Below are 13077 nucleotides of genomic sequence, written 5' to 3' on the forward strand. Positions count from 1 at the left end.
AAGGACGATACCTGCATGCAAAATGCTCATGCTAACTACTTCTTCAGGTTTTTCTTTGAACATAAAACCTTGCTTTATAGCTGTTTTCACAGTTACTGCTTCAGAAAATGGACCAAATGCTTCAGAAAATGTGAAAAGTGGGAGTTCTACACCTGTTTAGATTTGTTGCTCTCTTCTGCTGATGTTCTCTTGCCTTATAGTCCAAGTGAGATACAAAAGTAGGAGTGCTGAGTGGTACAATGAAGGACAAGTGACCAACAAACCCTACAACTACTTGAACACCTTGTTTTGCAGTGCAAAATGTGATAGCGGCATACAAGCCTGCTTCCTGAACATATTTTCAGAACATCTCTGTGTTCTTTCTGATTCCAACTGTTGATATTTGTGTGCGTGCTTAGACTTAAGAATACAGTGTTAACACTCTGTGTGCCATGAGAAATTTCTTAAGCGTTTTTAAAGACTCTCGTAGCAGACGGAAAGGAAACACAGGAGGGCACTTTTGTACATCTGTTTATTCAAACTGATGTCTAGGAGAATCCTCTCCAGTACTCTGACCGCCCTGAAGAGTTAAGCAGTAAGAAGGGTTTTTTTTTTTAACACCTTTCTTCATGCCCAACAGAATGAAACCACAGGTCCTTTGTGAAGGCACCAGAGGTAGTGAGAAAGCAAGGGAAAAACAGCAGGCAGAACTGAGGAGAAAATGCATACTGCGTCTTGGGAATGGAAGTTACCTCTTAGTGAACAACTAAGGCTGCCTGAGTTGTGGTTGGAAGCACAAACAGGTGTAGGCAACGTCTAAGAAAAGCAAACGTGGAAAATGTTTTAGAAAATGACTTTCTCCCCACTAGGTTAAAATCAACCTGTAAGCAATAGATTTCTGAAAACGCGAGCACATGAAGTATGAAATCAAAACCTTTTTTAAAACCTTTATTCTGGAAGTTTCCTTAGGCACAGGGTTGATGCTGGAGGTCCAGCAGCAGTCATTCTGTAAGGGGAGCTCTCCTTATTTTTCGAGTTGAGCAGCGACTACAAAAATGATGTTGTTCAGCCTCGGATGAGGAGTACAGCTGCAGAATGCCTACTTCATCCGATGCATAAGGTTAAAAGAACTACATAGGAAAGCGTGCAAGGATAATGGCAATCAGCTATCGCCTCGAGCTCCAGAGTTTTCCTTTTCCTGCCTGTAATTGTGCAGTGTCTGCATCACTACGCAACCAGAGAAATTCTTGAATCCTCAAGCGAGGCTTACAGTACCCATTGCTCTCCCCGCAACCCTGAAATAGAGCAAGCAATTAAAAACTGCAGAGAGAAACAGTTCTGTCCACAGCTGTGTGTGAACAGCCACGCTTCTGTTTGGGAGCTGGCTTTGCAAAGGACTGCCAAGCACCTGATTCTGTGCAGAATTAAAACAGACCTCAGCGTGGACTCCGACTGCGCGCCTACCGGCTGCACGCACCGGGCACGAGCCCAGCCCCCAGTCGGGATGATGGTTCATCAGAACCGCAAAACGCAGCACCGGAAGAGCCACCGCAAAGAGAAGGAAGTCCACCCAGCCACAACCAGCACAAGCAGCCTGCGTGCGTGCCATGCCTGCCCTTCCATTGCTCAGCCAGCTGCCGTCGGGGGACCGGGGCCCGGCTCCGGGTGCCTGAGGCCTCTCGGAGTCCTGGGAACGGCCCTGGGCCGCTCCCTGCTGGGGGAAGCGGCTGCTCTTTCGGCACCAGGCCCGGCCTGCCTTGGACGCTGTCCTCGAGTAAGGGAGGCCTGGGAGGCCGTGGCTCGGCGTCAAGGGGGAAGCCTGGGTCACGGCGGAGGCTGCTCTGCGGGCTACGGAGCACAGTGCTGGCAGCCCACTGCGCTGCCGGAGGGCAGCTCTTTGTGAGGTTGGCGATGACATCACTGCCCGGTGATTGTGATGTCACCGCAGCAGAGGGCCAGCCGACCGTCAGCGGCCCTGGGCTCACTTTGCCGCCTGAGCGGTGGGCGTCGCGTCCTCCTCCCTTGCAGCGGGACAGGGTCGTCTTGTTCTGAGGTACCCCGGGTACCACAGGGCGCTGACAATGGCTTCTGCTTGGGAGAGGAAGTGCTACTACTCAGATCTGGGGAAGAAGGCGGTGTTCCTTCCCAATCTCCTTCTCCGTAAGGAGTTCATGGAGGACATTGGTTACCCCAAGATGCTTGAGGGAGTGCTGCTCCTGGCGGATGTCTCAGGTGGGCTGGGCACGGCGGAGCCCCCGCAGACACGAGCCCTTGGGACGCTCCAGGCCCTCGGGAGCCCTGCCCCAAGACAGGCTGGCCATCTTGTCGTCACTGCGCAGGCCTCCTGCCGTGCTGCCCAAAGAGCGGGCGGCTTCTCCCGGGCCGTCAGCCATGGCTGTGACGAGCGCTGAGCCGGGGCTGGGGAAGGGGGGAGCTGCAGGTGCATGCAGACGCGTCCTGATCTGTGGGTGTCCTTCCGGCAGGTTTCACTGCCTTGGCAGAGAAGTGTATCCAGCAGAGTGGACCAGAGAGAGGAGCTGAGGAGCTGGCGCATGTCCTCAACGCCTACATGGGTGACATTCTGGAGGGTAAGAGCCGTGCTGCTGGCTGTCGGGCATCCCCAAGGCTCCTGGAAGAAGGCGTCCCATTAACTCTGCTTTTCCCTCTATCTGTCTGCAGAGGTGCTGGCTTTTGGAGGAGACATCCTGAAGTTTGCAGGTGTGTCCTTAGGAGGAGGCAGAGTCAGCGTCCTGCTGATGCGCAGCGTCTCCCGTGGGAGCCTCCTGGATTCCACCCTGCTATTTGTGGAGAGCAAAGGGGAACTGCTTTGTCTCCAGCTTTGAGCAGGGCTTCTACAGGAGCGCTGAGACATGGGAGAAGCGGTGGGGGGGAGGGAGCCCTGTCTTTGAGTGCTGAGGGGCACTGGCGGGGCGGTGGGGGGTGGCGGCCTCACTGCTGCCCCCCACCACCCACCCTCTTGCTCTGCTGCCCTGGAGGTCGCTGTAGCTGGCCCGGCAGATGGGAGGGGTCCCTGAGGCCAGGCTGCCCCGGAGGTCCTTCAGGATGATGCCCTCCCACGGTCCCATCTTCCTCGGCACACTGGCCAGCTGTTTGCTGCTGTCCCTGCGGCTGGGCGCAACTCGGGGAGAGTCAGCCCTCGGGAGAGCCTTCACCTTCCCTTGCCTTTCCCCAGGGGATGCTGTGCTGGTGCTGTGGAGAGCAGCACAGCCTCACCTGCCTACGGCCATCAACCTGGCACTGCAGTGCTCCAGGAAAATCCAGGAGAAGTACGGCACTCATGACACACACATGGGTCTCAAGCTCCACCTGAAGATAGGTACGGGCACAGATGGGTCAGCCCCGGTACTCTCCAGAGCCGAGGGATAGCCTCCCCTGCCAGCATTTGCAGGGCAAGCAGGAGGTAGCGAGGGCAGGGGATGTCAGGGCTCCTTCCCTGCCTGCCTCGCGTCAGCTGTAGCACAGGCCCGTCGCTCCCAGTGAGGGTCCCAGAGCACAGCCCGCTCCGTCTGTGGGGGCCCCAGCGTCTGACCCCACTGGGAGGTAGATCCCACACCCGGTCCCTAGACGTGCCCCTGTCTCGCCTGCCCCTTGGATAAGGCAACCTGCCTTCACGTAAACAGAGCAGACGCTGCTCAAAGCTGCTGCTCTGCTGGGCTAGCCTGTAGGCTGCTGGCTCAGACGCCCGGCAGTGCCAACGCACTGTCAGTGTTGACTTTGTTTGCCCCTCTTTAGACGCCCGTTTCTGGGACCTGTGTCGGTATGGCCCTGAGAAGGATGCACGAGGCCCTTCCCCTCCCTGGTGCCTGTCTCCAGGCTGGGCGTCCGCTGAGCTTCTGTGCAGCTGGAGGCCACCGAGTTCCAAAGGTTCCCTGTGTTAACGCTGCTGGTCTCTCTCTCCCCCCAGGGATCTCCGCCGGGATTCTCTCCTTCATATCCGTCAGAGGCGGGGATCGTCACTACTTCTTCATCTGCAGCCAGGCCCTGGATGAAGTTATCGAGGCCCAAAACCTTTCGGCTGCCTATGAAATTGTGCTGTCACAGACCTGCTGGGAGCTGTGTGAGCAGCAAAGAATCAGGGTCAAGTCTATTGCTGGCAGTCGGGCCATGAAGGTGGGTGAATGGTGTGGCCTCGAGCCCTTTGGAAGACCCGCACCTGGGTGGGGAGGCGGCTGAGAGGCTGAACGTGACTACTGCCCTAACCATAAGCGTAGGCAGAGAGCTGAAGCTGTTGGCCTTGCACCTCAGCTGAAAGTCCAGGGAGGTGGGCTTGCCCTTCTCTGGGAAGAGAGAGTGGAGGGGCAGGCCGAGTGCCCTGGGGCTTCCAGGGAGGCCAGTGGCATTCCTTTCCTCCTGTGTGTCTTCAGGTTGTGGGAATGAGTCACTTAGCTCACGAAGACTACCAATATGCTGTAGACCAGCTGAACTTATACAGAGGGGACTGGCATTTGGAAGGGATGGGTGAGTTGCTTGTCCTGTGACTGGCTGGAAAGGTGGCTCCTGCCTGCTTCAGACAGGAGCGGGAGCAAGTGCAGGAGAACCTTTCCTTTGCTGTGTGCAGCTTCCCAAGCCCCTGCATCCTACCGTGCCAGTGACGGCCTGCGTTTCCTTTCCCTAGGCCTCCGAAGACCGGTTCTTATGAGCTCTGGTAATCCTGAAGTGGAAGCGAGGCTGGAGAAGCACATATCAACAGCTGTTCTCCAGAAGGTACGGCCACTACTGCTGGCGGCTGCGTGTAGGGAGGGCAGGAGATGGCGTGGAGCTCTCGGGAGAACAGGCAGCCAAAAGAAAGTGCAGTCTGAGGCGGGAGCCTGAGGAAAAGAGATGCCAGGGCTGCTGGGGCCAGACGTGCCTGGAAGCTGTCCGTTTGTGCTGCTCCTCTGAGAGACAGGGGTGGTGGGAGGCGGCCTTGCCTGTCTTCTGCATGGCTGTTGTTTTGGAGGTTGCACAGGCATGGGGGAGGGAGCAAGGGGGACAAGATCCCGCTCAGGTGCCTAAGGATGGCAAAGAGCCTCCCCTTGTGCCCGCACGTGTCACAGGACAGAGTGTTGCCAGAGTAGCTTTGTGCCAGGACTCGGTACCTGGGAGGACTTTGCCATCCTCCAGTAGTACCTGGCGTTGTCAGCACGCCTGCTGTCCCTTGGTGTCTGTTGTGGGCCCAGAGAAGCCCCCGGGAGAGCAGGCTGGCAAAGCTGTTGTGCTCTTCTCTTGCAGCTTTATCAGGACGTGCCACTGGAGCTGTGCTCTGAGCTACGGCCGGTCACCAGCCTTTTTGTCCAGCTGCAGTTTGCTGACAAGATCAGCACAGTGGAGCTCAGCAGCAGCCTCAGTGATAGCAGCAGTATGATTTCAGAAATCATCAACCCTCACAAGGGTGAAATCAACAAAACTCTTCTGTTTGACAAAGTGAGTGCATGATAGCCATCCTATCCCCGGGATGCCTCTGTCTGTTTGGCAGCAGGGGAATGAGAAGCAGCTCTGCCTGCTGCTGGGATCTGTGGCTGTGGGCTGACCTGAAGCTCCACTGGTCTCCCTGGTGCCTGTGGCAGAATGCATCAGCTGCTGGCCACCAGTATTGTAAAGCAAGGCGTACTGCACCTCTTCTTTGCAGGGCTGCACCTTCCTCTGCGTGTTTGGATTTCCTGGAGAAAAGTTGGCCTGTGAGAGCACCCACGCCTTGGAATGTGCTATGCAGATCCTCCACAAGGCCTCCACGGAGCTGAGAAAACTCCAGTGAGTGCATGTGATGGGGTGTGTGTGCTGCCTGGGATGGCACGAGGGGACTGATGAGCAAGAGACATGCCCCCTGGCTTGTCCTGCTTTGCCCCTGGCTGGAAGGAGGCAGCATCTCAGAGGTGGCAGGTTAGCCCACGGCAGCCAGGCACAGCCCCCAAGTGCTGCCTGCCAGTCACTGTGCTGGAGCGAGCCCTCACCAGGGCACAGAGCTCCTCAGTGCCAGAGGCAGGCTCTTCTGGGCAATGGGGCCAGGAACAAGGCCTGAGCCCAGTCCCTCCAGTGACCTCCAGTCACTGCCACTGTGGGTGGTGTGCAGGCAGCACTTGCTTGCCTCCTTGCTAAGGAGAAGAGTCTGTGACCTGACGCAGGTTGCAGCCATCAGGCCTCGGGGGAAGGGTCCAAATGGTTTTGCATGTGCCCTACCTACATCCCTTGCCACCGGGGCGTTTTGCACCCCAAGCTCTCTAAGTCCTCACGACCCGTGCTGGATTGTGTGATCCCGGTGCCGAGGAGGGGAGAGGTGGGAAGGGATGGAACAGGGCGAGTGGGACTGCAGCAGGGCTGCTGCTGAATGCACGTCACTCTTTCTGTGTGCCAGGCGAGCTTCTGTCGGGGTCAGCAGCGGGATGACGTTCTGCGGCCTCACTGGCCATCCCGAGAGGTTTGAACACACAGGTAAGGCTCCTTTGTCTTAGGAATGTGAGGCTGGCATGGGTCTGCTTCAGCACGTTGGTCTGGACAAGGCGGATGGGCTGAGGCAAGGACACACTGCAGCCCGTTGGGGCCTTGAGGCAGGAGGATGGGCTCAGAGACGTGCGGTTCCCTTTGGGTTCGCTTACCCGGCAGTTGGGTTGGCTTGTGCCTGGGAGGGGAGGTTGCCCTTGGCCTTGAAGGTTTCCCAACTGCGCTGACGTATGCTTTCTCTGTGGCAGTCCTTGGCTTTAAGGTGAATTTAGCCGCCCGCATGATGATGGCCTACCCAGGGATGGTGTCCTGTGACGCAGAGACGTATGCAGCCTCTCGCCTGCCCAGCTACTGCTTCAAAGAGTTGCCAAAGAGAGACATGAAAGGTGTTACCGATCCCGTCACCATCTATCAATACCTGGGGATCACTGAGCAGTAAGTGTTCTCTGAGCTGTGCAAGCGAGGGGAGAGGGGCCTCAAGGGTGCAACCTTGGCCAACAGAGAGGAGTTCTGCAGCGAGACCAGGCTGGTCTCCCACAGACCTCCCTTGCCTGTGGCTGAGAAGATCGGAGGCCCTAGTGTGGGTCTGCTTTCTGCTTCTCTGCCCTTGTGTTTCTTGCTGCTAAGAGAGTGGAAGTGATGGCACTGGGATGGGGAAGGCTAGCCTGTCTTTGGAGGCACAGGCTAGCCTTGTGGGCTTTGTCCGAGCAGCTTTCCTCTGAGCTTGCACTGTTGTACTTTGTTCCACCACGTGTAAGACTAAGCCAGCGGTCATTCTGCTGCATGGGGTGGGGTTTTTTCCCCATCTGCTTCCCAGCAGGAAGCTTTGGGTCAGTCGTGTTCCACTGGGGAAAGGTGGGCTGCTGGCATGCTCTGCCTCCTCCTGCCTTCCTGCTCAGTCCTCTGCTGTTCCTCTGGGCCCAGCTTTGACCTCCTCATTGGAGGGCCTTTTGAACATGAATGCTACTGTCTCTTGGAAACCACTACAAGACTTGAGCCAAAGGTGCCAGCAGCTTGGGCATCCCAAGCCACTAAGAGACACAGGTCCTCCTTTCCAAGAGGCTTGTTTTGCTTGTCCAGGCTAGCAAAGCAGTCAGCCAGCCAGCCAGCATCGTAGCCTGGCTTCTTTCCTCATCTTGGATTTCTTTGGTTGTTGCCTCCGGCAAGGGACTTTTGTTAGCTTCGGCTGTCCTGCCGTGGCTGCTGGATTTCTTTATGCTTGAGACTTGTCCTAGTGTGTCACCTGGAGCGTTGGCCAGGGGAACATGCTCTGGGTAACATGCTGCTCGAGAGGGGGGTCTCCACCCTTCCACAGCAGGCTCTGCATGCAGCGGTTTCTGACTAAGTAAGTGACTTTTGTTTTCTCCCCCTTCTAGCCAATATGACATGGGCCTTGCCAAGGAGAGGTCACGCTATGGTCCCCTGCTGGGTAGGTGAAGAACTCATGTGAAGCCCAGTTGCTTCCCTTTGCCCAGTGCCAGGGGCTGTGCTGTGTGCTGCCCTGACACGCAGCTGAGCCCCACGCAGCCGCTTCCTCGCTCCCTCCCTGTCTGCTGCGGGGTAGGGGAGAGAACTGGAGGGGCTCCCCGCTTTTCAGCACGCTGCAGCAGCTGATTCTCTTGTGGGTCTGCACAGGTCGGGAGGCGGAGATCGAAATCTTTGACTGCTGCTTGGAGGCCTATGATGTTTTGGAAGAACCACACACCGTGGCATTCGTGGGCATTCCAGGCTCTGGAAAGAGCCACTTACTTGCCAAGCTGGCTGTTTTAGACCGGGCTGCTAAGCACAGGTAAGCACTTTGGAGCTGTCGCTTTGGCACCCCTCCCCTGCCCATCCCCTGGTGTTTGTGGAACACTGCAGTTCGGGTGCCAGCCCTTGCGCTGCAGCCTCCCAAAAAAGCCTACTGCAAACCTTCCCAAGCAGCACCCGCTTTCTCGGAGAGTCCAAGCTGGCTTTGAGAGCCACTGCTTTTCTCCTTTGTCCCTGGGCCAAGCACAAAGAGGTGGAAAGAGCTTCAGCTGTGGAGCTGAGAGGAAGCAAGGTGGCCCGTCTCAGAAGCACTGCTTGCCCTCTGTTTTCCAGAAGGAGCACTGGGGCAGAAGAGCCCTGCTGCAGGCCGGACGGCAGACGTAGACCTGCCGCCTGCTGAGGCCTTCCTTCTTTACCCAATGAGGGCCTCTGCATGGCATGCAGTGTGTGACCTGGGCTGGGGCTGTGGAGGTGCAGGGGCCGCGGTCAGCCCCCCCAGTGATTGGCCTGCAGCCGCCCCTCGGGACTCTTTCTTGTACGATGAGGGGAAAGCTTGGTCCTCTCCAGGAAGCACTTGGAGATGTGTGGCTGAAGAGTCCCACTTTCCTCTGCAGAAAGAACAAGGCGGCTCAACCACTGAGCACTGCTGTCTGGGCAAGCTTGCGCTACCAGGAGGCAATTCTGGATCTCAGTGTCTTCTGCTTTTGCACCGCAGGGTCATCACTGTGGAACTGACAGAGGACAATGTGAAGCAGCCCTTCTCTGGCATCTGTCTGCTCGTGGCCAGGGCGCTGGGTCTCCAGGACGCTAAAACTTCCAGTGAGAGGCAGCGCGCTCTGCAGACCATATTCCAAGACACAATAGAAGAGAGCAGCTATTGCCTGCTAAACAGTGTTTTCTCAGTTAAGGTGAGAGTGAGAGGCCGTCTTGCTTGGATGCTCTGCTGGGAGTGGCTCAGCTCAGTGCTGTCTGATTCCTGTGCCCCTGTGCATGGGGTGCTCCTGTGCCATGCACGTGCCTCCCCCTCTCCCCCCCCCCCGTGTTTTGTTCAGCACCCTGGAAATGCCATTGAAGGGGGGCTGGTGCTGGCCACATGCAAAAGCAGAGGCATTTTGCTCTGCAGTCTTGCTCTGGGAGATAGGTGTGCCCAGACCTGCAGCAATGTTCCTCTCTGTCTTTCCTGGACAGTTTCCCATCACGGACAAAGTTTCCAAGATGTGTTCCACTGAACGGGCCAGTGCGTTCCACCTGACTTGTACGCAAATGCTACAGAAGGTGAGCAGGTCTCCTTCCCCCGGCCTCACAGGAGGCAAACAATCGTGCCGGGTGCAGGCTCCACGCTGGAGCTGCCTGAGGGGACGATTTGCCTGGGTCACAGCCCTCCAGAAACTCTGCCCGGCAAAGTTCTCTCCTTCTGCCGTGAAACTGATGTTAGAGGAGACTTTACAGTCTCGCACAACAAAGTTGGTAAACTCCTGGAGAGGGAGGTGGCTGAGGAGAGGCTTCTGAATATCCCCTTGTCGTGAGAGCGAGAAAGGCTATGTGTCCTCCCTGGAAGACGCTCAAGAATCCACTGGATTCCACTCAGAACCACCTGTTTTTTAGGTGCTTGGAGGGAAATTTGGCATATTTTTCATCGACAACGCCCACTTCCTCGACCCTGTGTCCTGGTCTATCATGTGGCCAATGCTCCAAAGTGTCATGGTCTTCATGGTCATGAGCTTAGCTCCAGTCAAGGACAGAACAGAGAGCATTTTCAAAGCTGCCGCTGACAGAACAACATCCGAGAGAACCACTTGCGTTCGTCTGGAAGGGCTGAAAGCTTCAGCTGTGGTGCAGAAAGCCTGCCAGGACCTTGGAGTGAGCAGCATCCCCAGGGAGCTAGCAAGGTAAGCCCAAGTCTGGGGAGCTCTTCCGTAGGGGTTGCACTTACGCTGACCACAGCTGGGAATCACCCTGTTAAAAAGGAGTTGATGGGTCTTTCCTTAAGCCTGGCCATAGCAGGTGTGAGCTAAGAATGGGCAACTGCCACGAGCAGCAGAGTCTGGATGGTGTCAGCCCTTCGCTGTTGCCGTGGTTTGCTGTTCTGTGCTTTGGGCATTGTCCATCAGCCTTTCCTGATGGATTCCCAGGAACGCTGTACATCTGGGAGGGGCCAGACACACAAGCCCCTTCCAGAAGCCAGGTTTCTCCATGTTGAAGAGGCTGGTCAGCCTGCGAGGTCTGAGTGACTCACCACCCATCCAAACTGTGCTGCACCTTACTTCCTTGGTGTTGCTTGTGCTCCTGCCCAGGTTCCTGATCCAGAGAAGCTCTGGCATCCCATCTTACTGTGAGGAACTGCTGCGCTACCTGCAATGCAACAACATGCTCTTGTTGCACACCAGGAGGCCAGATGAAGGGCAGGACAACTGGCAGAACTTGATTGGTAAGCACCCTTTGTTGCCAATCCGCTGTTCGCTGTGGCGCATCCTCTCCTGCACAGCCGTGCCCTGTGTCTCCCCAGTAACTCTGGGCAGAGGCTGACCCTGCAGCAGGGCAGAACTTGCCATGGCAGAGGTGTGGGCTGCTGCACACCTTGCTGCTCCCGTGACAACCATCAGCTCAGCTCCTGTGAGAGCAAAGCCCATCTGGGGGAGTGGGAAACTGCTTCAAAACCTCAAGTCCTCACAAGGGCCTTGGGAACTGAAGAGCACGGTGGGAATGCCACTGCAAGAGCAATGCCAAGCAGAGCACCATTGCTTAGGGGCAGCCTGCACGGGCTTTGCCTTCTGGAGCATCAGTGGCAACTTCCCTGACTCTGGAGGTAGTGCTGTTGAAGGCAGCATCACCACCGCATTCTGTTGCGCAACATTCATTCTCCATCTGAGAAGCCCAGAAGTTTTGACTGAAGGGCATTTGGTCTGAAGCTGGTGTGAAGACAGAAGAGAGCTGGGGGGGCAGTGCAAATGAAAGCTTGCAGTGGGAATCAACTGGCATGCCCTGCTTGCTGGCCCTGTTCTGTGTAGGCCAGGCAATGCGCCTGACCATGACAGGTACGACTTGTAGCACCTTATTCATGTTTCCCCTGCTCTTCCCATCTTCTGCAGCCAAGGCATCACCCGCTGTCACAGCTGCCTCGAGCTCGGGTACCGGGAATGACAGCGAAAGGATCTGTACCCTCAGACCAGATGTGAGCCTGGAGAACCCCATGCTGCCAGTGGCCTTGAAAGGTGAGGAGCGGAGCGGCTCCTGTCCGGTTTGTGGCTGTGCCCCAGCTTCCTTTCCTGGGGTGCAGGTAAGGGAGAGGCTGGGCACCTGCGTGCTGCAGGGCTGCCCTCTCAGCCTCGGGGCTCTGCCAGGAAGGTGACTGCAGCCCAAGCAGGAAGAGTCCTGCGCTCTTACGGGCTGTGGTTTTCCCCTGTGGGCAATAGACCAGCTTTGAGCCGAACAGTGAGCTGCACATCATGGGTGGGGGAACTCCGAGTCCAGCTCTGGGCTGGCGAGAATGTTCTGTGCTCCTGTGTGCACTGCTGGGCATGAACCCAGAGCAGATCAAGTAGGTCGCACGGTGGGACACACATACCTGCTGGGTCGTGCCCTCTGCATCATTGTCTGAGTGTCTCTGCTTCCCCTGACTCCCGTGGCCTGTGACTGTGAGAGGAGCAGAGCCATCTTGACGATACTGACCCTGGGCTCTGGTTGCCCAGCAGGTTCCATCCTGCAGAAAGGAGGCCAAAGTCTTTCCCATTTCCTCTGGAGAAACTGTCCGGCTTCTCCAACCTCAGCTCAGGGACAGGCAAGACAGAGACGTGTTGCTTCTTCTTGACAGAGATTATGCTGGCTGAGCTGGATCGGATCAGTCTGAAGAAGCAGATGATTCTGAAGTTTGCAGCCATCATAGGGCCGGTGTTTACCACCCAGCAGCTGGCTCACATTGTTCCCAGTAGCAAAATGCATGAGATTAATTCACTGCTGGACATGCTGGTGGAGGACAACATCCTGAAGCGACTGGAGAACATCGAGAAGCCAGAAGACAAGCGAGGTGCTACAAAGAGGCTGCCCACCTCTGGGCAGTCAGGAAGCGGTAAGTGATGGCTGCAGCATGGGCCCAGGAGCACTGTGACTCCACAGGGCCTTGCTCACCTAGCTTCATGCAGAGGGAAGTTCTCACTGGCTGTTGCAAGAGCCTCTGCCACTGTGCTTGTGGGCAGAGCACAGGCCGGGCTCAGGCAGCAGCAGCACACGCCAAAGTGTTGCCTTTGTCCCAGCTGGGGCAGCCTTGAGGTCTGGCCCCAGCTTTGTCTGAGGCCAGCACTCCTTGCCTTGCAGGGGTGGAGAGGTCCTCTGTGAGCAGGGAGACCATGCAGCGGCAGTCTGAAATCCTGGCCTTCTGCAACCCACTGCTGTGGGAGGCAACGTATGAGCTGTGGCCCACAAGGCAGAAGATAAACATTCACCGTGAGTGTGCCGCCTTCCTGGAGAGGCACGCACACAAATGCCAGAGGTGCCATGGAGGGGACTTTGTGGCCTTCCACCGCTTTGGCATCTCCAGCCCCCAGGAGCAGAGGAGCTGCCAGGGCTCTGCTGAGAAGGACAACTGGAGCAGCTGGGAGGCCTTGGTAGTTGCTGGAGAACACCTGCGGAGGGCTAGGACCCTCCCTGCAGAGGGGATTCTGGCAGAGGGCAAGCAGACAACACTGCAGGCCAAGGACAGTGGCCAGTGGTCCTGCCAGTGTGAAGCCATCGCCGAAGCGGTGCTTGTGCCCCTGGCTCGCCACTACGCGGCAGTGAGCAGTGATTCCCAAGCCTTCTACTACCTGCTGGAATCTGCAGCTGCCTACCTGCACGTCTCCAACAGCTCCATGGTGAGTTACCCTGCTTGCCAGCACGAGCTGCATTAGCATGGAGGAGGGCTGAGGGCTTCCTCTC

At 56.9% G+C, this 13077-nt stretch overlaps 1 protein-coding gene across 1 annotated transcript; it reads left to right on the top strand.

Annotated features, from left to right (window-relative positions):
* Positions 1-1942: 1942 nt before the first annotated feature.
* LOC149912939 (adenylate cyclase type 10-like) lies at positions 1943-13065 on the top strand. The gene is made up of 20 exons (XM_090131789.1): positions 1943-2211; positions 2463-2567; positions 2659-2697; positions 3173-3316; positions 3905-4110; positions 4365-4458; positions 4616-4704; positions 5212-5403; positions 5609-5730; positions 6332-6408; positions 6666-6852; positions 7794-7846; positions 8053-8206; positions 8882-9074; positions 9355-9441; positions 9772-10055; positions 10461-10594; positions 11256-11378; positions 11978-12232; positions 12478-13065. The coding sequence occupies exons 1-20, from the start codon at positions 2061-2063 to the stop codon at positions 13047-13049; spliced, it is 3261 nt and encodes a 1086-aa protein (XP_089987915.1). The 5' UTR covers positions 1943-2060; the 3' UTR covers positions 13050-13065.
* Positions 13066-13077: the final 12 nt, after the last annotated feature.

The sequence above is a fragment of the Phasianus colchicus genome, chromosome Z, assembly GCF_987193195.1.
Source record: "Phasianus colchicus chromosome Z, bPhaCol1.hap1.1, whole genome shotgun sequence".
Classification (NCBI taxonomy): Eukaryota; Metazoa; Chordata; class Aves; order Galliformes; family Phasianidae; genus Phasianus; species Phasianus colchicus.

Excerpts from the sequence above, each read along its gene's own strand:
- LOC149912939 (XM_090131789.1), top strand. The coding sequence starts at position 2,061 with ATGGCTTCTGCTTGGGAGAGGAAGTGCTACTACTCAGATCTGGGGAAG. Across the intron at positions 4,705-5,211 it reads CAACAGCTGTTCTCCAGAAG|CTTTATCAGGACGTGCCACT; the intron begins GTACGGCCACTA and ends CTTCTCTTGCAG. Across the intron at positions 10,595-11,255 it reads CAACTGGCAGAACTTGATTG|CCAAGGCATCACCCGCTGTC; the intron begins GTAAGCACCCTT and ends CATCTTCTGCAG.